The 21,706-nt window shown below is 39.9% G+C and overlaps 4 protein-coding genes across 4 annotated transcripts in view; 3 read left to right on the forward strand and 1 right to left on the reverse strand.

The window, feature by feature from the left end:
* Positions 1–849: 849 nt before the first annotated feature.
* Positions 850–2,300, reverse strand: ly97.3 (lymphocyte antigen 97, tandem duplicate 3). Its single transcript, XM_085438906.1, has 4 exons — positions 2,181–2,300; positions 1,728–1,797; positions 1,364–1,486; positions 850–1,146 (listed from the first exon to the last, which is right to left on the reverse strand). Exons 1-4 carry the CDS (start codon positions 2,283–2,285, stop codon positions 1,040–1,042), a joined length of 405 nt encoding a protein of 134 aa, XP_085295032.1. The 5' UTR covers positions 2,286–2,300; the 3' UTR covers positions 850–1,039.
* A 626-nt stretch (positions 2,301–2,926) lies between these two features.
* LOC146687391 (gamma-crystallin N-A) lies at positions 2,927–5,700 on the forward strand. Its single transcript, XM_085439029.1, has 4 exons — positions 2,927–3,215; positions 3,414–3,662; positions 4,111–4,256; positions 5,385–5,700. Exons 1-4 carry the CDS (start codon positions 3,195–3,197, stop codon positions 5,518–5,520), a joined length of 552 nt encoding a protein of 183 aa, XP_085295155.1. The 5' UTR covers positions 2,927–3,194; the 3' UTR covers positions 5,521–5,700.
* Positions 5,701–8,059: 2,359 nt separating this feature from the next.
* Positions 8,060–20,657, forward strand: LOC146687392 (activin receptor type-2B-like). The gene is made up of 11 exons (XM_085438836.1): positions 8,060–8,529; positions 11,933–12,140; positions 13,977–14,092; positions 14,485–14,636; positions 14,814–14,957; positions 15,122–15,265; positions 15,955–16,103; positions 16,311–16,425; positions 16,564–16,702; positions 16,942–17,072; positions 17,361–20,657. The coding sequence occupies exons 1-11, from the start codon at positions 8,478–8,480 to the stop codon at positions 17,553–17,555; spliced, it is 1,545 nt and encodes a 514-aa protein (XP_085294962.1). The 5' UTR covers positions 8,060–8,477; the 3' UTR covers positions 17,556–20,657.
* Positions 20,658–21,411: 754 nt separating this feature from the next.
* The window catches only part of LOC146687393 (rho GTPase-activating protein 29-like), a 34,687-nt gene continuing 34,392 nt past the window's right edge, over positions 21,412–21,706 (forward strand). The window contains exon 1 of the mRNA XM_085438414.1: positions 21,412–21,630. The gene's annotated coding sequence lies outside the window, so the exon portion shown is untranslated. The remainder of the gene's footprint in view (positions 21,631–21,706) is intronic.

Here is a 21,706-nt window from a genome sequence, read left to right on the forward strand (position 1 = left end):
GAGGCTGTTAGCTAATGAGTTTTGTCACTAGGAAGGCAGGGTGTTTCTCTTTGTTTGCACCCTTTTAATGATAATTGATATGTTTGGGCTAAAAGGAGAGAAGTACTTAGCCGTTTTGATTTGTTGAATGCTTTGTGCTTCTTCGTAAAAGATGGAATAAATTGAAAAGGGTGCAGGATGCAAGCACAAGGAGAATAATGATGTAATGATTTAGTGCAAAGTAATAAAGGTTTGTTCCACCTCATTGCAGTATAATAACTAAATGCTGATTCCATGCTTACTTTTTCTTTTTTTCCCCCAGGGAGCAGTTACTACACTTTAGAGGCACATCTAAGGTATCCAGCACTGACTGAGAACAGGAGTTGCAGCCATCTGCTGTTCAAACTTTTGTTTGTGAGATGTACCCAATCAAACGCAGGCTGACTTAAAGAGATGGGGGAGGGAGCTATAACAACTTATTATGGCTAGAACATGAACTGGGAGGCTACAATACTTTCTTACAAAAGAAGAAGAATTTCTATGAACTGGTATTCATGGAAGTTTCATTTAATTTAGTCCAGAAATACAAATATATAGCTGGATATGAGCATAATAAGTCCAATTTAATGATAATCAGTGAGCTATTGTTCCTTTAATAGTAGCACAAGAGTTTTTAAGTAAATTGAGGTATTTAAAGTAAAACCTTGAACTACTTGGAAGAGCTTTTATTACAAGAAATAACCCAGATAATAGTCTGTTGCAAGTATAACATGATGAGATTTTCTAACATTTGCCTATTTGGGGATTAGTAATTGGCTCTTTAAGAAAAAAAAGAAACTTAGTGTCAACACAAGAATAAGGACAAGCATAGGCGCTTTTTCAAAGTATTTTATTTTTCAGTCCAGGGAACTTCAGAGTATATTTTTCTAAAAATAGCTGCTTTAATGTGTTCACACCTGGGTTCTCCCCGAAGCAGCTGCAGTCTGCAGGATTCACTGGGGGTTAAGTGCCTTACTCACACTGGACTGCAGTAAATTGTAATTTTCTTTGATGTTGAATTTTATAAGGTGTTGCACATGTCTTCGCTGCAGCACTTCATATTAATGTAGGCGTTCATCTTCAACATTTCGCAGCTGTCCAGATCCATGCATTTCTGGTAATGGCCATCTACGAAAGCCAGATGAAAAGGTTATGTTTCATTTTTTAAACATTTACACAATTCACATACACTCGACAGTCTCCATTATTATACAAGGAATAGTGTCTCTGCTCTATGTGACCTTAGAAAGTTGATCAAAGTCATGCTTTTTTTATATAACATAATTTGCTTCTTGTACTCTTTGCCCCTTTCCCTACTGGAATAAATATAAGATGAGGAACTTACACGGTGCTTTGAGGAAGTTGGCGGAAGCGCACCCATTCTTTTCTGGTTTGCATGTTTCTACAGTGAGTTCACAGCTACCTCCAGCCCTTTTTGGGACACAGCGGTGGCAGTCCAGGGCTTCACCTGAAAACCAAGAAATAGAAAGAAGATTACAGAATAAATTCTGTCATAATGTGGCCGAAATGTATTTTGGGACAAAATAGCATTTACCAAGGATTTAGAAGTTTTAATTTAGATGTTAAAGAGTGGTTTGTGTAGGTTGTAGCTCACTGCAGTGAAGACTTTATAATGAAGAAAATGGTGCTCACTGTTGCACAGCAGCAGAGGTTATGTTTATACAGTGGAGAATCAGTGACAGACTCACCGGCTGTAAATAGCAGGGCGACAGCAAGAGCCAAGACCAACAGCTTCATTGTTCTGTTCAGCATTGCAGCCTATGCAAGATAAAGCACAGGCTTGATAACACGGACACAAAGTGCTTTCAAAACATCAAATTCCAGCACTTTTAATTCATGACATTTACCATGTATTTTAAACTTTTCCCTGTACTGAGTATTGTTTAATGGTCATATAAGACTCTAGAAAGTGACACACTCTTGAGTGAGTATATATAGTTTAATTATATAGTTTGTATATAAATGTGTCCATATATCCCAATGCAGTATTTAAATTTGACAGATCATATATGATCCCAAAACTACATCATTACCTATGTTATATGCATGTTATTAAAAATGTTCCCAAAAAACTGCTGACAAGATCTAAAAGACAAACTGCATTTGTCTGAAAAAAGTCTTTTATATATACACATACATACCTTGCTGTATGTCTGTCTTGGTTTCTCCCAGTGACTGAGAGGACATCGGCTTTCCCTCTTTATATAAACCCTTTCATACTTTGCACTGTCATGGTAACATCCCATTAGGTGCTGTGGCTCTTTTAAGTCTATATACTTAGCATCGCACTCATCCGAGTACACTGTGTTCAGGGGTCATAGTTTCCCAATGCTCAGATGCCCTCATTAAGCACGAGCTGTCCACCTTTTATCCACTGTACAGTCTATAATTCATGAGAATTGCTAATAGCAATGTATGCATTCAGTTCAACCTCATATATCTATTTCTATAAGATACATTTGTATCTTAGTTTCATGAGCTGCTGCTCATGAAACTAAGATATCTTACATAGTGCAAAGTATTACGCACATTCACTTCTACCTACAGTATGTCCACATCAAATTACATCTATTCATAGTTGAAAAGCTGGTGACAAACGTGCTTTACAACCATGCAATAACTTGCATAGCATGCATAGACTGCCTGGTCTAACTCTTGGAAACATTCGTTCGGTTAAAACGCGTGAGCTGCTTTGCACACACTCCTGCCATTAATATTCATTTTAAAATAGGTTCAATCAGCACTTCAAAACAAGATGACAGATTTATTGTTTCCACTGAGCCAACCTTTCACCTCTGCTTTAACTTTCCCTCTCTGTGTTTGTTTTCCTCCCCATCTCCTCCCTCATCTGGACACAGCCCAAATATTACCCTGCAACCCCCTCCGCCTCAGTATAACATCACTCTCAAAGCCCAATCAAAGCAAAATCTCTCTCCCGCTATTGTTTCGTCCTCCCGAGCCAAACTCCAATATCAGCACTGGCACATGTAAGGGAAACTGCCCATGTGGCAAAATATCTAAACCCCCCATTGTTGTGCTTTTGTTGCTTCTCTCTCGCGATACCGCCACACTCTGTGCTGTCCATATATATCTGGGAGTCCAAATTTGTCCACTCCTATACTGTGTGAGTAATTTGGAACAGCCAACAGTGGAAAATGTCTCAGTACTCAGGAAAGGTGAGTACCACAACAAGAATGCAGCCACAGATTTAGGCCAGTGTTTCACAACAAAAGTTAATCACAATCACATTCATCTTGATGACCGGTCCAAACTTAGATGATTTTTTTGCATATCAGTTAGCTAAACTGATATGCAACATTTTTACTGTTTATTAGGAGGAAATACTCAAATCCTCACTGTTGTTATGAATATAGATTGTCTTCTATGAGGGGAAATGTTTCACTGGGAGAAAGCTGGAGATCTGCAGCGACTGTGACAACTTCCAGGACCGAGGGTTCATGAACAGAGTGAACTCTGTCCGTGTGGAGAGCGGGGCCTTCGTCTGCTTCGACCATCCAGACTTCAAGGGCCAACAGTATATTCTGGAGCATGGAGAGTACCCTGAATTCCAGCGCTGGAATGCCCACAATGATCACATGGGATCTTGCAAACCAATCAGGATGGTAAGAGTGTGTGTGTGTGTGTGTGTGTGTGTGTGTGTGTGTGTGTGTGTGTGTGTGTGTGTGTGTGTGTGTGTGTGTGCGCAAAAGATAGAGACCCCAGGGACAGACAAATATTTGGTTGGTTAAAAACACAGGCAGATGGGCACATGTGTGGCCTCATTTGTGCGCCTCTGTTTGTTCAAAGTAATAATGTTGGATCTACTTTTGCATAACAGACATCATCAAAGAAACTTTCAGGTTTTTACATCTGATACTTATGTAATCAGCTTAAAGAACTGCATTTATATTTCATCCTCCACATTTTCTAACCTTTAGATTTCTATAGGTGCAAGTGTTTTGTGCCCACAATACAGCCTCTGTCACATAAAGGAGAAAGCCTTGGTCGTTTGCAGAGAGCTGAAGTCAAACACTGTTGACTCAGCGATCACGCATGTCATTATCCTCCCAGCATGGAGAGCACTACAGGATGGAGCTGTTCGAGGGGGACAACTTCTCTGGCCAGTGCGTGGAGCTGTGTGACGACTGCCCATTTCTCCAAGCACGAGGCCTGACCAAGAACTGCATCAACTCTATCAAAGTTTATGGAGATGGGGCGTACGTATCTTTGAGGCCATTTATAGTTTTTGATTTAACTGAGAGAAGAGCGCATAAGACATGCCCTAAAACATTTCCTTCATTATCCTTAAGTAATGAACTAAACCTTTGTGAAACTGGCCACTTTCGACTGACCTGTTACAAGGTCATTTCACACAATATATTTTCCCACTTGTCTTTTGTTGTACTTAACAAGGCAGATAGTTCCATAAACAGATGTAAGCACAAATACATATGATCTGTATTAATTTTCTGTAGGCGTAGAAAGCAGACAGGTTGGGTTAAAAGAAAAACAAAGGCTAGCATTCAGAGAAAGTCCAGTCTGGCTTACGTGCAGGGCAAACTTTTCTAGGTGCCAGACCAATGACCAATGTGTTGCTCCGTATTAAACCTCACACATAAAAAATTTACAGTCTTTAACAGTGTAACAGCAAAACAGATGTTTTCATCATTTTAATAGGGACTACTTCTTTGGCGGAAAGCAGACTTATTAAAAAACACTGACTAAATACAGAAAAATAAAATAAATATTAAAGTAAAGGTGGGAAATAAGTTTAAGAAAATGTGAACATAGTTATCTTGAATGCCAGTCTTTAAAAAGAGAGAAAAAGAGAGAAAATGAATTTACTGTGGATCAGAAAAAGAGCAATGTTTGACTGGATCTTCACATGTAATTGGTCAATATTGTTAGTGGCATGAACAAAATTCTGAAGTCTCAGAGGTGGGGCATTCTGGGGCTTTAACAACAATGTTCTGAGGTTCAAAGTCAGCGAAAGGGCCTTTGATAGAGACCAATTAGGGTGTCTGTTTCTCCCACTACTTATACGCTGCCAGTTGTCTCTTCAGTGTTGGTGTTTTATTGGAGGCACCATTACACAACAAGTATTACATTAGAAAGAGTCTATCTCAAAACCAGACTTCTTGAAGCCTCAGCAAATCCAAGCAAAACTATCTACACCGACTGATCTCAGCAAAAGCAAATTAGAAAATGTGTTTTTATGTTTTTAATCTTTAAACATCAACCAAATTAGAATACTGCCCGAAACTGTTTAGTAAGCTGATTTTCTTTGCACTAATTTATTACATGTTTGATCCATTAGCTCTTATTTATTCACTGCTACTGAACAGGTGGGTGTTGTACGAGGAGCCTAACTACCGTGGTCGCATGTACGTCGTGGAAAGAGGAAACTACTGCACCCACATGGAGTGGCAGGCTGAGAACCCCAACATCCAGTCTATTCGCAGGGTTGCAAACTACTTTTAAAACCATCTCACTATCGCTGTCAGTGTGACTGCAGGGAATAGATCGACTACACTGTCAAGTCATCTCACACGTGGCTCTGTGGGGCGATAATAAAGATGAAGAAAATGTTTGGCACTGCTTGTTGTTTTATTTTTGTACTGAATTATTTAAAGGTTCAAATAAAGTAGTGATCCTACAGCATCTTCAATCTTACTTCCATTTATTGTTTTCTTCTATTAATGCACACTTTTTGTGCAGCTCCCAACTTAACCATCGCATTTCATTGTAGACATGGCTACAGGCTATGATTCAGGTAATTGCTTTAAGTGCTGTGCTTTCCCGTAAACTAATGGATCCATTGCAAAGTTAAGATATCCTGAATACCACTCCCACGCAGATTAATAGATGTATGTGAATTTTATTTATCCAGGGGGGCAATTAAATTGTTGTAATAGTTTGAAAAAAAGAACTTACTGCCTGATAATCAACTATAGAAAACGCTCTAATGAAAATGTCCAGTCTTTTGGCACCTACACAGGTGAATGGTCTGCAGAGTCAGCACTGAACAGGAGAAACTGTGTGTCCTTCCTACATATACAGTGTATAAATCAAAAGAGAAAGAGAGATTCTGCACAGGGTGGCAAAGCAGCTGTGCCTGCACTTGGGAGCTCTGCTACCACCTAGTGTCATCTATCTATTTTACTGCGGAGTATTGACACTCCGCTCAGGGTGATCTAAGGATCATGGCATAATTAACACCTGAAATTAATCTGCTACATGCTTTGTATGATGTGTATGCTACAATAATTTAAAAAAAAAAAACAGAACAGGAAACACAATTTCCAGTATAAACCTCTTTTTTTTTAAACCTTGTAATTTAATCTGACAATGCACATCACATATCCAATGTATTTTATGCCATCTACAATGCAACACAATAGGTGAAAGGCTGGTATACTTAAACGGATATGTAATTAACAGTCTTTTGTAACACTATGAGCTCATAGTTTCATGCTTTTAATGTGCCACTGCATCATTTCCCACATGTTCTCATTCTTCTACAAATGTCACACCAGGGCTGTGGCCGCTGGACCTTTAATGAGCACTCATGTGCTTTCTCTTCCAACTGTCATGACAACAGAACATTTATCTTTACAAGGTTTCGCTCTTGGCCTCTATTGAGTTACAGGGTCAATACAGGATAGCTTAATGAGGAAATGCTTTGTCTTAAGTTACACTGAATTGGACTAGTTTAAGGGCGATTACCTATGGCTAACCCTATTCCTAAGCCATTTGCTGCATAAATTGGCTGAGTGTCACCAACATGCCATTAGTCAGAATGTCAAAGTAGGAGAAAGAGTGGAGGGGCCGCTGTGGAAGGCTTAATGGCATTTTAACAATGTCACTGTTGATTTTCTGTGATGACGGGACTATTTATTTTTGCACAAAAGACCTCAATTTTTAAAAAGTGAGCCTTAAATGCTTGGAAGGAATCTATGCACCTTACTATTAATACACCTTGACTACTTGCTCTAATGGAGGCACACGTTTCCTTTTAAGTAGGGAGTTCATAAAAGAGAAGCTGGATAAGCAATGAACTTTAATCCTTATGAGGGAAATACTTCTCAACTGTCTGTTGACTGTGAAAGTTAATGAACTTACTAATCCTTTGACACAAAAACATGTAAGATCACAAATTGATGGTGTTAAACAATAACATTTTAACATGAGCTATTAGTAGAATATCAGATTTGAACACTCTGGGAGATTATTGTCACACACTTTAAAAAAAGAACAAAAATAAAGGTTGCCAGTACATTATGTAGCACGGTTAGCTCTGTCTTGGTAGCTCTACATATTATATATCTTATATTTAATACTGTGTGATGGTAATTAGAACGAACGCATTTTAAACAGCATTTATGGTAACGTGCTATTCCAAATTAGGTCAGCTAATTTTAGCACCGCAACTTATGCATAAAAGATCATACAGACAGAATTTATTTAAGTACTTGTGGGGCTGCAAAAGCTATTTGTCACACTGACACAGAGGACGACGTGGTGTATTATGCATACAGCAAAAAGAGATAATTCTGCATTTGTACAAGCTTCCTTTCACATTCATAAGCATTAGCTATTAATCCTCAATTTAAAAAAATTCTTTGAAAAAGTCCACACACATTGCATTCTCATCTATACCTTCGGTTGCATTAATCAATTAGCCTCGGAATAATTATGATTATGGTTTAAATGCGAGGCTGTCTGTTAAGAACCAAGGAAGTGGTGGGTTTAAACCAAACCCCGACCGCAGAAAGTGCAAGTCTTGTATCGGCTTCGATTCGGGACACACACCGACGTGGAAAACACACCTCTCTCCGGCATTTGTATTTCTGACGTGATATGTGTAAAAAACAAAAAAAAAAAAAAATGTGATAGTTATCGACAGGAAGCAAGAATAAAGTCATTTCAGGCGTGTATCTGCGGTGTCGCGTTAAGGTCACTCGCTGGCTGCCTGAATTCCCCTCTTTGTGTTTATACATCCGGGTTTCCCTGTTTGCAGCCCATTCCCCATTTAGAAGCCATTTTGGACACAGATCAGTAACATGCATGTAAACCCCGACCGACCTCCCGACGCAGCGGTGCTACTATTCAAGTGAATAACCTTAAAAAACAACGAGCTTCCATCTCGGGTGTTTTATCGGCTTCCTATTCGGGTTTTGGATCCACTTCCGACGCGAAATGAAGCACCTATTAATGGAATAACAACCTGGCAGTCAATTAATCGCCCCTATCTTTTCTTGCAACATTGTTGCAGCGTCGCGGCTATTGACACGCGCTGTGGCCGTGGTGGTTTAGGCTGCTGGAGGGACCGGAGGCCTGTGGTCGTTTTGATCCTGGACTGATGTTTTGGGCCACCTGAGTTTTAATGTTCGCGACGGAAAGCGGGGGAAATCTCTGCCCTGTATTTAAAGCGGAACATGTCTTTTTCATGGCTGACTTGTTCACTTCTTCTGGGAACTTTATGCGCAGGTAAGCCGCCGTTGTTGGTCCCGAATTTGCAACAGTTTAGTCGAACAGTTCGCCGCGATTATTTTCATTTTTTTCGTGGGAGTGTGAGTAATTTGTTCGCGTTTGAAATTTCGACCCGCGAACGAGTCCGCGGTTGCGAGTTGTTTAAACTTTGTTGGCAGCTCGTTCAGCTGGGATTTTTATTTCCCCTCTACAACCATAATCGCCTTTTCTCCGTTTAGCCCCCTTAAAGACAAATATGTCACACTCGGGATTTTCCCTCATTTAAACGCTCGAATCACACGTAGTATTTTCACAGGAGAATATATCTTATTATAATTTTTTTTATTGTACATGTATCCAAATTTAAAACTGTTGCTCCTTCGCTGTGGCAGGAATAGAAGGCAGCAGCTGCATCAACATCCTGAAACCTTATAGGCTACCTCTCAGGTCTGCACTCTTGTTTGTGGTTACGGGCTCAACAAGAACCTTCTCCAAACACTCTTCCCTCTGTAAGGATTTGTATGAATCGTTGGCGTTTGATTTGGAGAGACGGCAGCTGTTGTCACAAGTCAGGTCTTTGTCGTGAATCGAGGTTATTGTCTCCCACTGCTGAAGTCTCCACAGGGTTTGACTTGGTACCACGTGAAATTGAGCAAGAGGGTTGTTTTTTTTCTTTTGTTTGTCGTTTTTTTTTGCCAGCGTTTTTAAGCCCATATGGATAATTTTTAATGTCCCAAAACGCATGCAACCCCTCTTCCTAAGCTAGGTATCGCGACTGTGACTGAACAGAGGGCTTTGAAACAATTTCCACTTTAGGTTTTTTTTTTTCCTCTAACTGTAATAAAAATTTAATTGAGGCACAGCTTTCTCTTGTGTGTCAGCAGCACTGTGGCTAATGTCTTTATGGTTAATAGATTAGGACTGGCAGTGTACAGTAAGCTGCTTCTGCGGAATTCATGTTGTTGTGGTGTAAAAGCTCAGTAAGTGACAGAGGGAGGGGGTTGGGGAACGATATTGTAGTAAAAGTCCTCGCGGATCATGTGACCGCAGATATCAGAAATGCCATCTCGGTTCAATGAAGCGTTGAGCATCGCTGCTGTGTGTTTTATCCTTTGCTACCTTGCTTACTTCCAACCTTTTTTTTTTTTATATATAATGACTGCGATCTCTGGCCACTGTGTGCATTGCCTGTTTCTTATAATGAAGTCAGTTGTGTGCTGCTGAACAGCAATATGTATGCATGCGTGCCTCTGAGTGTGTGTGTGTAATGGGTTAGTGGGGGTAATATTGGGGGATGGGCAGGCTCCTATAGGCAGGGATTTAAAGAGACAGGCACCTTTTTTTTTTAAACCCTCCCCCCCGCTGAACAAAGATTAGGCCTGGATGTCCAAGCTAAATTGTGACTAACATGTACTCCATGTTGTCTGCTTTTGTGTTTGCCACAAACCCAGTTAGGTAAACAATTATTAGGACACGGGACACATATTTTATAAAATTTGCCTCTTTGCAGCACCACAGTTTGTTTGAAACGAAGCAATCTGATACAGCTGGAGTTAGAATTTCAGCTTTAAATCAAGGGGTTTAAAAAGAGTGATTGCATTTACAATTTTTATTTGATTTATTTATTTATTTTTACATTTTCACAGCCTCAGAAGTAACTCAATAATTAACTGATAAGACTTTTGATATCCATAGTTATAGTATAGCTGTTCAGAGGAACTCTCAATTCACAAACCGAAGAGGTGTTAATGCAAATAAAGGAGCCCATTATTTGGCTGACAATAAATAAATAAATACAACAGGGTGTAACTTGAAGAATTGTGGGTGGGAGTGAGAATTGGGTCGAGAAAGAAAGGATGCGCTAGGCAACAGGAAAAAGTCATGCAAGACTATGAGTGACAGTTAAAGTGTTTGACTTCTTTTGTTTTTGAAGATTTTTTTTTTTCCCAACATCCAGACATTGAGCTGGGTGTAGGACTCAAGAACAGAAAGGTCATTGAGAATTCCATGACAAATTTCCCAGCTTTAAACAAAAGCCTGGAAAGTTTTGGAACAAAACTCTGGATAAAGCCAAACGTTTACTGGAATGATGGTAAGAGAAGAGGATGGAGAGGAAGGAGGCATCTGTCAAATATGGTTGAGATAGTGGGCGTATCATGCTGCCAGTGAAATCGAGTTGGTGTTTGTTCATAGATATACTATAGAAATACATTTTACACTGAAATTCAGTCAAGTGACTTTGTGCTGTGGAAGTCATTGTGTAGTGTTTCACAATGCAGAATAACAGTGAGCTGAAATGTGTTGCAGAAGCAAGCTCCTTAAGATTCATGTTGATTTCATTCACATGATCTCAGCCCAACTGGGTGTGCTTTTCAATAAAGATAAAAACTGATGTTGTAAACCTGCTCAACATTTGGCAATAAACCCCATTCTGATTCTGATTCTGATTCTGAAGGCCAAAATACCCACAAACAAGCTACAACTGAAGGTGGCTGTAGTCAAGTCCAAATGAAGCATCTAAGGAAGGAAACCTGCTCAGTATTTGGTGTTGTCCATGGATTCCAGACTTCAATGAGTACAAAGAAGTTTTGTGCAAGTACTGGTAAAAACGAATCCATGCATGTTATAATTGTTTGTTCAGCTACTTGAAAATCAAGACCATGTGTTTAGAAACAAAAACAAAACTTAATTCATAAAAGGTTAGTTCAATATTTTATTAAACCCCCTGAAAATCTTAGAGTTCACACTTGAGTCACACCTAGATTGCTTCCTTTCAAATCCATGGTGGTGTGGTAAAGAGACATAATTACTGAAAGTAAGTCACCATCCAAATAATCATGGAACAAACTGACTGCACACGTCTAACATGAAATCCAAGAAGAGAAATGAGAATAATGCCTTTTCATTAAATCATTCACCACTGGAAGACTGACAGCTATTGTAAAAAAAAAAAAAAAAAAAATTACTGTAGTTTATTTTCTTTAGTGTTTCCTGTCAAAGCTCTCAAAGAATGTCTTATCGGCCTTTCCAGATGCGTCTGTAGTCTTTATCTATAGAAAAAGAATGCCGACGTATTCATGCTGCGATTCTTTACCACAGCAGGGCATATCATTGTTTTATAGCTAATTGAATTCTGTAATTTTCCCCTTCTTCTTTTTTAACTTTTCACTCTCTGAAAAGATCTTAGTTAATGTGATTATGCCGAACTTCTATTCAGCACAAGTTTCTTAGCCCACAGGAACTCCCTTTTTACTACAGAGAGCTCCCAAGCTTGGATACGTGCCAGAGTGACGATGGAGGCTCTGCTCGGCGATGTTTCGTCGTGGCACGGAGCGGAGCCTGCGCCATATGTCTGTGCTTCCGCCATTGAGTTTCGATTCATTACGATGTGAGCTGACTGAGACTTTTCTGTCATTCTCAGGGTACAGTCTTGGCGAAGCGGAGACCCGGGAGTGTGTGTACTACAACGATAACTGGCGTTCGGAGAGGACCAACCAGAGCGGCTTCGAGCGTTGCGAGGGGGAAAAGGACAAGCGTCTGCACTGTTATGCCTCCTGGCTCAACTCCTCAGGGACTATCAAACTGGTGAAGAAAGGCTGCTGGCTGGATGACTTCAACTGCTATGACAGGTCGGATAACCGTGCGAGGTCATTCGCTGCTGCGAATTTGCATTTATATTTCATGTACCTGGCTCGCAACCAGACTGACGACTGACTGACATTGAGGACAACAGAAAAGGTTCCCTCAGTACCTGCATATAGTTCAGTGCATCTTTTTGTGCCCCTCTCTCACTCTGCACTGTTAAAGACAAATTTAAAAAATGTTTTTGCCCGCCTTTAGTTTAATAAATGGAAGAGTAATCTCTTTTTTTCACCTCACCCTTTGGCCTCGTGATTTCGCAGAGCAGGCAACCATCTCATGCTCTTTGAATGTTTAAAGGATCTTTTTTTCATTTAGCCTTGTGATGTTTTAAAAGGTGAATAACAGAGAGAAACCATGGGAAAATATCAGTTGCATGCCATAAAAGCAACCACGTATAACAAGAAAAGGAGATTAACTGTGGTCCAGTTTCATATTGCTTAAGGTGCTGTCAGGCAATCAACCATACAGGTATACCGAGACAATTTTCTTGTGCATGAAGCATAAGATATATTCAGATATTTATATTAGCCACTTATCCAATTCAAGCTCACAGATATTCATCTTCAGACTGCTTGTTTTGTTTGATTAGTTGGCAAAACCTAAAACACATTCACTGTAGAATGATATAAATGTGAGAGCAGTGGCAAATATAGATATTAAGAAGCAGATGCCAGGTAATTTTTAGCAAATCATTTCCAAGTATGGGTGTTTGTGTCGGGGAAGGTTCTCTGCAGCCTACACATATTTGTGCAAAAGCCAGATAGCCTCTGTGAGCAGTGCAGCACACAGTTCAGCCTGATGATGGCAGATACATACTGTGACACGAGGCCACTCAGGATTTTGTACGTGAGGAGGAGAATTTAAAACTAGTCTTTATCAGAAGTCTGCATTGAATTGAGTGCCGCAATCGAACTTTCCAGTTATTAACATGCTATCCACAGCCTTTCCAACAAGCGGGGGTCCTCTTGTGGCATGGAAAGGGGAGCTGGAGAAACGAGAGCTGCGATAATTGATCCTACATGACACAACTGTGTGTGTGTGCTTTAAAATGTGTATTTTATGTGGCTTTTATTATCCTTTCTAATACTTTGGCATAATTTGCTAGATTAATGTGCAGATGTTGTGAGTTGCCAAATGGCAATTAAGTGACTATTTCACTGAGTGTTAGTGTGAAATTTGAGCATTACCAACATGTGACTAAAAGCTAGAGTGGCATATGTAGAAATTGTAGGTTTAGGTACAAGATGCTGAAATCTTCATTTACCCGTGAGCTGCTGAGGGTAATTACAATAGAACCTGGGAAAAAAAAATACATTTGCTGGTCAATTTAATCTGTGTGAAAAGCACCATTAAATGATTGTAGTAATTGAAGAGCAATGGAGCAGGTGGGGAATTTTGAGTACATGAACATTTAGTGTCAATGGTTAATGGGAGGAATATGCAGATGCATAAAGTGTGAGAAATCCTGTGATTCCTCGGAATTGGGAACATCTGCTGTCTTAAGAGGAGTGAAAAGATGAAAAATTGGCTGTAAAAATTATTTTTTTTCCCACCCTAAACACAAAAACTCTATAAATGTAGTCTTTCCTGCCTTATATTTGTTGATACCAGTACAAGTAACCACGCAAAGATGTGCATTAGGTAATCTGTGGCAATATCCGATCCAATTATTAGATTGCGTTGTCTTAGAGTTAATATACAGCAAATACATGAAAACCATAGACTGACACTACTAAACTTTAACAGCCAATAATAATATCAGAAAATGTTTTTGTCCGTTGGGTCTAGAACAGTAACGTTGATGCGCCATCTGTTGTTTTTAGGCAAGAGTGCGTCTCCATGGAGGAAAACCCTCAGGTCTTCTTCTGCTGCTGCGAGGGCAACTACTGCAATGAACGATTCACCCACCTTCCCGACTTGATTGGCAGTGGCAACCGAGGTGAGTGGCAAATGCATCGTATAGATAGTAAAGATCTCTTCTTTCCCACTGTGATTAGTAGGAGTGAATCTGCATTTCAATGAGACTACAAATCTCATTAATATTAATAAATGACGCCATATTTAAGAAGGGGCTATTGGATCTGACCGATTTTGATTATTGGGAATGTATATGTGTGATTCTTCTGGTTCTGGCTTTTTAATCGAGTGGGATAAAACAAAAATTAATCTCTATGTTAACTAATTTCTCATCTTAGAATTGATGTCAGGCAGTCTCTTACCCTGCCAATTTAAAATCAGCTCTCACAGCCTGTGAGGGACAAACGTGATGCTTAACATATCTTATGTGTCATACAGCTGACATGCCGTAATTATTCTGTACCTCCTTGACAGTGAAAATCCAGCCTCCACCCCGAGTACCTTCCCTGCTCAATGTGCTGGTGTACTCCCTGCTGCCTCTCTGTGTGCTGTCCCTGGCCCTCGTTCTGGCCTTGTGGATGTACCGCCACCGCAAACCTCCCTACGGCCATGTAGACCTGAGCGAGGTGAGACGGGCTATGCTCATCTTAGTGTGAGACTTGTAAGGCCATCAGTAACGTAGTCCTGACAAGGATGGAGTGCTTGTCACTTTTGTGTTTTGTAGCACTGAAATTGTTAATGTTTTGAGGTGGATTCAGCAGTAGAATAAGATGTTTTTATTTATTTTTATTTTTTCTGTTCAGGATCCAGGGCCAGCTCCTCCATCTCCCTTGGTGGGTCTGAAACCATTGCAGCTTCTAGAAATCAAAGCTAGGGGGCGCTTTGGTTGCGTTTGGAAGGCCCAGTTAATGAATGAATATGTTGCTGTTAAGATCTTCCCAGTTCAGGTATGTCATTAATTCTGGCTTAAAAATATACGTCATATGCTTCAGTGTATGAAGAGACGCCTTTTTTCTTGTTCTAGATTCCATGTGCGCCTTTTTGTTTTTGACCTCCAGAATGCTTCTTTGCATCTTCAAGCTCTAAAAATAACTCTGGTTTGTGTTTACAGGATAAGCAGTCATGGCAAAATGAGCGCGACATATTCTTGACTCCGGGGATGAGACATGAAAATATCTTGCGTTACATCGCTGCAGAGAAGCACGGAGCCAACATGGAGACGGAGCTGTGGCTTATCACAGAGTTTCATGAAAGGGTGAGAACATATTCTGTCTACACACAGACCGATACATCAACCCCAAAGCAAGTTTATGGTGAGGTATACGGCTTTTATGTCGACTAGTACCGCTGGAGGTTTTCCAATATTGAGCGAGCCTCTCTGTTTACCTCAAAACAAGAAAAGAGAATCGCAGCCTTTATTAAAAAGAAGATTTCACCACATATGTCTGATCTGCTGTTCCAGTAAATCCAAAAGCAACAGATCAGGCAGTGCTGCTTAAACTTAAGGCGGTTTGTTTTTTCTAAGCGTGTAGCTTAAAACGTTTGTATTTGATGTCAGATATTGCAAGATGTTGTGCATTTGCAGTGATGCTGATATATGAGGACACAATAATTCTAAACACAAGTGGGACTGATTGTTGCAGCACCTTTTTATTCTTGGTATTGATACAAACGTGGTTAGTTGGAGGCATCAGTGCATGTGTCATTGTTTTTTTTTTTTTTTTATGGTAAACGTTTAAATTGCTATTTTTGATGTTTTGAAGTATGAAATTGGGTTTCTGTTATATTCTCCCAGACTACAGTATTTGCTGTCAAATGGAAATGAAAGCAATTCCTGCTCCTTGGTGGATTCAGCAACAGCTTTTCGGTTATGCCTACGCCTGAATTCATGCGCAGTTGCTAATCCTTGTTTCATAATCATTTTGTGTGTTTGTGTGTGAGCAGGGATCCTTGACAGATCACCTGAAGGGCAACACTGTGACCTGGACAGAGTTGTGTCACATAGCAGAGACCATGTCCCGCGGTTTGGCTTACCTTCACGAGGACATTCCCAGTTACAAGGGAGAGGGGCCTAAACCTACAATTGCACACAGGTAGGAAAATCAGCCTGGATTTCCTCAACTCTCGTTAGTTCACTAAAGATTAAACTGTTGCTTTTGATTTGAACAGAAATCTTAATTTACTGCTGCCCTCTCCTGGTTGTACCTCATTTAATATCTTTACTATGACAGTCTTTGTCTGACTTCTGTGACTAAACCTCCCTCTAATTAAGACATTGTAATGTGAAATTAATTCCCCAGGGACTTCAAGAGCAAGAATGTGTTACTACGAGATGACTTAGCTGCAGTCATTGGTGACTTTGGACTTGCTGTAAGATTCGAGCCAGGAAAACCTCCTGGGGATACTCATGGACAGGTATGTAATAACTTCACTACTGGTTTTTTTTTTTGGGGGGGGGGGTGTCTGCATTGGCTCTGTGATGCAATTGTTTGCAGGAGTTTCCTTCTGCTTATTCTTAAGTGGATAAAACCCCCAAATTCATTATCCGTCTAGGTGGGTACGAGGCGTTACATGGCCCCAGAGGTGCTGGAGGGAGCCATCAACTTTCAGCGAGACTCCTTCCTGAGGATAGACATGTACGCTATGGGCTTGGTGCTGTGGGAGCTGGTGTCCCGTTGCTCTGACACAGATGGTGAGTCAACGTGGTGAAGGAATGTGGCTTCACATTCATAGGTGAAAAGGTCACATTGCTTGACCCCGGGCCAGTAAAGATTCGTTTTTGTTTTGTCTGCAAAGCAAATGAAGGGCAAAGCTGCAATGTGGATAAAGTTACTCTTTAAATAGTTTTGAATTTTCAGAAGTCAAAGTACTGCAGTATTTTCTTCTTCTGCGTAACACTTTCCACTCTGTTGCTTTGCTGTCCCTTTGTAGGAACAGTTGGCGAGTACATGCTGCCATTTGAGGATGAAATAGGCCAGCATCCCTCCCTGGAGGATCTGCAGGATGTGGTGGTGCACAAGAAGATGCGTCCAGTCATCAAGGACTCCTGGCTCAAGCATCCTGTGAGTAACAGCATAATAGCTACTGCAGTTTCAGCAGCAATACCAGGAAGTGGTGCATCCTTTTAGTGAAGAGCTCAATGATTTGAGGTTAAAGTTCTTTGAATTTGTTGTGGCTTTGTAACTTTAAAATGAATGGCTTAAATTTGGGGTCATTAATAGAGTTAGAGATTTCTCTGATTTGGGTTTTATATTAAAATTATGAACAGAAGATGGACAAGTTTAGTAAAAATAAGCAAATGCAACTGCCAAAAAGAAAATCCTTATATATTTTGTCTTTTGTGCGTACAGGGGCTGAGCCACATGTGTGAGACCATCGAGGAATGCTGGGACCACGACGCAGAGGCTCGACTGTCTGCAGGTTGTGTCGAGGAGCGCATCGGCCAGATCTCCAGGACAATAGGCAGCACTACCTCAGACAGCCCCATCTCTTTAGTCACGTCTCTCATCAACGAGGACCTACCTCCCAAAGAGTCCAGCACCTGAACGGGTGACACCATCTTTCACCTGAGCTCCTGACTTTTTATTTTTCAAACCCAAACTCAGCAGATTTTCGTGAATATTTAAAAAAACATATATATAAAAAAACAAAAGAAAAACAACAACAAAAAAATACATCTAGCAACTTAAATGCAGCTGCTATTTTATCCCAATACTGGTATTTTTTTCCTGTTTTTTAAAGTGTGTGTGCGTGTGTGTGTTTCAAGTCGGATCCTACTAACACATCCATCTGCTGTAGTTGAAGTAGTAATAAGCTATGCGATGGGCACATCTGATAACACCCATGTGTCAAATCTTAAATGTTGTCATTACCTCATGTGTTTCTTTTGTGTTAGTCTATATTGTTTTTTTTCTTTTTTTTTTCTTTTTTTTTAAATTACCTCATGGGTTGTCATTGTCGTATTTCGCGTCGTGGTCCTGATCGTCTGCGGCCAAATGAAATGAACCTTTTTGCTCCAAACCTCAGACGACGTGCTGCACACCTCGGAGGAACCGTTTTGAGACTGTTAGACAACATAAATACATCTTCCTCAGGGGTTGAAGCTTCTCGATTTTGAAACTCTGAGTGCGCTCCCTTATTTTAAACCTGTGATTTCCTCAAAATGAAAAACGGAAAAAAAAAGTTTCAAAAAACAAAAACCGGAGCACAGCTGTTTTATTGTAAGGGAGGGAGCTAAATGGGAGCTGTATTGGACATTTTGGACTTGGATTTGGGGCAAGTGTCTTGTCCTCGGGGAACTACCTCTCAGGTATTCAGTAGGCTTCTTTGGAACATTTTCTCTAAGTTAAGAGCCGAGCTATCGAGCTAGCTATCATGGACATATTCCTGGATTTTTATTTTAGTTTTTTTATTTGTTTGAATTCAGAGTTACTCCTTTGCCAGTGCCAGGGGCATTGCTGGATGCTGTCTGAAGTTGCAATGTTACACATTCTTAATTTGAACTGTGTGAGTGAGTGTGTGAGTGAATCTGAAATTGAAATGATGTGAGATGGATAGAAAGTTTTTAAAGTGAGAGTCATGGGCCATACTTGAGTAAGCAACATGTCTGTTTTTTAATTTCCATGAGTGCGTGTTCAATAGACTCAGTCGGACACCAGTTCCCAGATACCTCAGTCACTGTATGTCATGCAAGGAGAGCTCAAATGGTTGCCTTTTGTCTCAAATGCAATGCCATAGTTGTACCATAACATGAATACCATACATTGAATGTCCGTTATGCTGCTGTGACTATTCCAGGATACTCAAGGATTTGTAGATGTACATGCATTCTTTGTTAATATAACGCTAACATGTGATTACTATCCACGATATAATGTGAGGCTAATATTCTGTTTTTGTGCGTTTTTTATTTTGACTGGGTAAGCCGTCAGGTGCTTACTCCTACAGACTGACCTCAGATATTCTGAAAAGTACCTCAGGCTTTTTCTACATGTATATCAAATTGTGTTATGTATTTTATTGTGTTTTTGGTAGTTGAGATATTTTATTGCTGGTTGGGCCTCTTGTCTGTTGAGATTGAGATTTGATTTGATTTTTTTTTGTTTTTTTTAGGAGTCTGACCAGTTTTCATGGTGTTAATTCTCTACAAATCTAAAAGAAGATGGGCAGATTTATGTAAATATGGGTGTACACACAGATGGCGAACACTGCTCAGTGATTTTTGGGGTGGGTTTTTTTTTCTGCGCTCTCTTTTTTTTTTTTAATAACACAAAATCAGGGCATTAATGTTCTCATTTTGCAGAAATGGAAGAGATTTCTCAGTTCCACCTCTATATATTTAAATAATTTTTATAACTAGCCCTGCATAATAATTGTTTTTCTTTTGGCAGAGAGTGGCGGTTACTGATTTCAGTGAATTTCAGTGAATAATGGTATCGGTCCCTCTGGATCAGAAGCTGTGTGGGTTGCACTTTGCATTATAGAGCTCAGTGTGTATATTATCAAGAACAAACAGAAAAAAACATACAGATTCCTTTTGTGATTTGGCTTCCTGTTTTGAACAGTATTGCCTCAATATTAACCTGCTGGTGTGATGTTCAGACTTGTTTAGTGCTAGTTTAGCCACATTGGACAACACACAGGCTCATCTGTTGTACGTTGATTAGTGCTGTGGAAAGATGGTGATTTTTAACAGTGATCTGTAATGCTTGCCGATGTGCAGTTTTGGTAAAGGACACTAGAAAAAAAAATATCAGTCGAAATGGAACAATTACTTAACATTTTTAAAGTGTTTGGAGATCATCGTGTTTGTACCTACATTGATCGACTGATGATGCAGCACCATTGGGAGTCATGTGAGCGGTGGCATGTGCATGGTCCGAGGGTCCAGCAATATTTATTATACAGCAATAGTCTAAGTCTATCATAGTTTAAGACATTTAAACTCAGCTGTGACTTAGCAGGTTTCTTCTGCAGATCAATAAACTACATCTCATCACACCTGGACCATGTCCTGACGGCGTGGATGCGCTAAAGTCTCCTGATAAGTTGGGGGGGGGGGGAAATGCTGACGGTTGCATTTTTAATGTGAACTGAGCATGGCCCAGGTGCTTTCACGAATTGTGCCAGAAATAAAACAGCAGTCGCGTAGGGGATATCTGCTGCGGTCTGTTGTTACCTCCAAATGCTGTCTTACACCCAGCTCTTCTGAACAGAAAAACCAGTTACCTCATGCAGTACCTCATTAGTAACACTAACATGGAGTCAGCCTCATCTTCAACAAAAAGAAAAGAAAAAATGTATCAATTATTGCGTGTGTATATATCTATATATACATATATATATTTGACAAATGTAAAGGTTTTCTTCCTTTTCATGTGTGAATCCCGTGAAAGAAATCTTTTTTTGTTTTTTAAAGTTCACAGTCAACATTGTTCATTTCTTGTCGTGTGGATGGCTGTTTGACTGAATTGTGTGACTTTCCCTGTTTATGTGAACTGTGTGTGTGGGGTGTATGTTGGTTGATGATTTCACTAAAACAGTACGAATGGTAATTTTATCTGTGAAACAAAATGCTTAGAAATATAAACTAGATGAGAATAGTCATCCTTTTGTATATGAAAATAAAGACAAATCTTGATTAACCATTACTGGGTAAATGGAGTTCTTTGCATGTCTCTCACTGCTTTCAATACTGTCTGTCACTTGAGACAACAAAAAGATTAAAATCAAATAAAAGTGCTGTGAATATTTAATGGTAGAAGGGGAAAAAAATACGTGCACTATGCCTAAAGACTGTAAGACCGTTCAGGGTTTTTTGTGGCTGCATAAATCCACTAGATGGCAGCAATGGTGCTACTAGTTTGAACTGGTTCATTTGCAACATTTCAAGCTCGAGTACAGTCTGGCTTGAGTTCACAGTGAATGCTGGTATCGCTTTCCGTTAAATCATTGGCGTACGTTTTAGTTATTTTTGCGGCAATTGTGGAAGAAATTAATAAATGGACGCTCACATGATTTGTAACTCTTGCAATATTTTATAATACAACAGTAAATACAAAGCGTTAAACGTCACCAAATGTTGCCATGTATCTGATTCTAGGAAAAGCCAGAAAGTCACTACCGCATTCAGTCATCCGTATAATCTGGCTTCAGCTCATTCCTATAATGAGATCATATGCCTGATAGCTATTACATATTTTAGGCAAAGTAGAATGGCAAAGATTGGCTATTGTGTCCTCAAATGTACCCTGTATCCGATAAAGATACATTACAATACCTCACATAATTAAGCCACCTCCGTTTGCGCTTCTGTATTTGGTATCAAAATAAAACGTCCGCTAGCACATGAAGGCATCACAGAGCTATCCTTCGGAGGAATCTAGCCAATCAAAACGCGTCATGATTGTCATGTGACGAGCCGACTGGTAAATTACGATTGACTGGAGAGTTGCAGATAGTCAGCTACTTCTCGATGTACAGTTAGGCAAAGCTGACAACTTTTTGCCTTTGTTGGAGTTTGTTCGTGTCTCACGGAAATACTTTGCTGCCTTCTCCGTCTTCAATAAGCAACGTTTTATTTGGATATTGTTCCCATTATGTCAGCAAAGAGCCAAACAGGTGAGATTAGATAGCGTATTTTGGCTGTGCCAGGAATGCAGTTTATGACCCGAGGTCGACTGTTTTTACCGGGGAA

Source organism: Copadichromis virginalis, linkage group LG18 (genome assembly GCF_057382275.1).
Source record: "Copadichromis virginalis isolate Kocher_CV1m ecotype Utaka linkage group LG18, C_Virginalis_male_GT1.1, whole genome shotgun sequence".
Classification (NCBI taxonomy): domain Eukaryota; kingdom Metazoa; phylum Chordata; class Actinopteri; order Cichliformes; family Cichlidae; genus Copadichromis; species Copadichromis virginalis.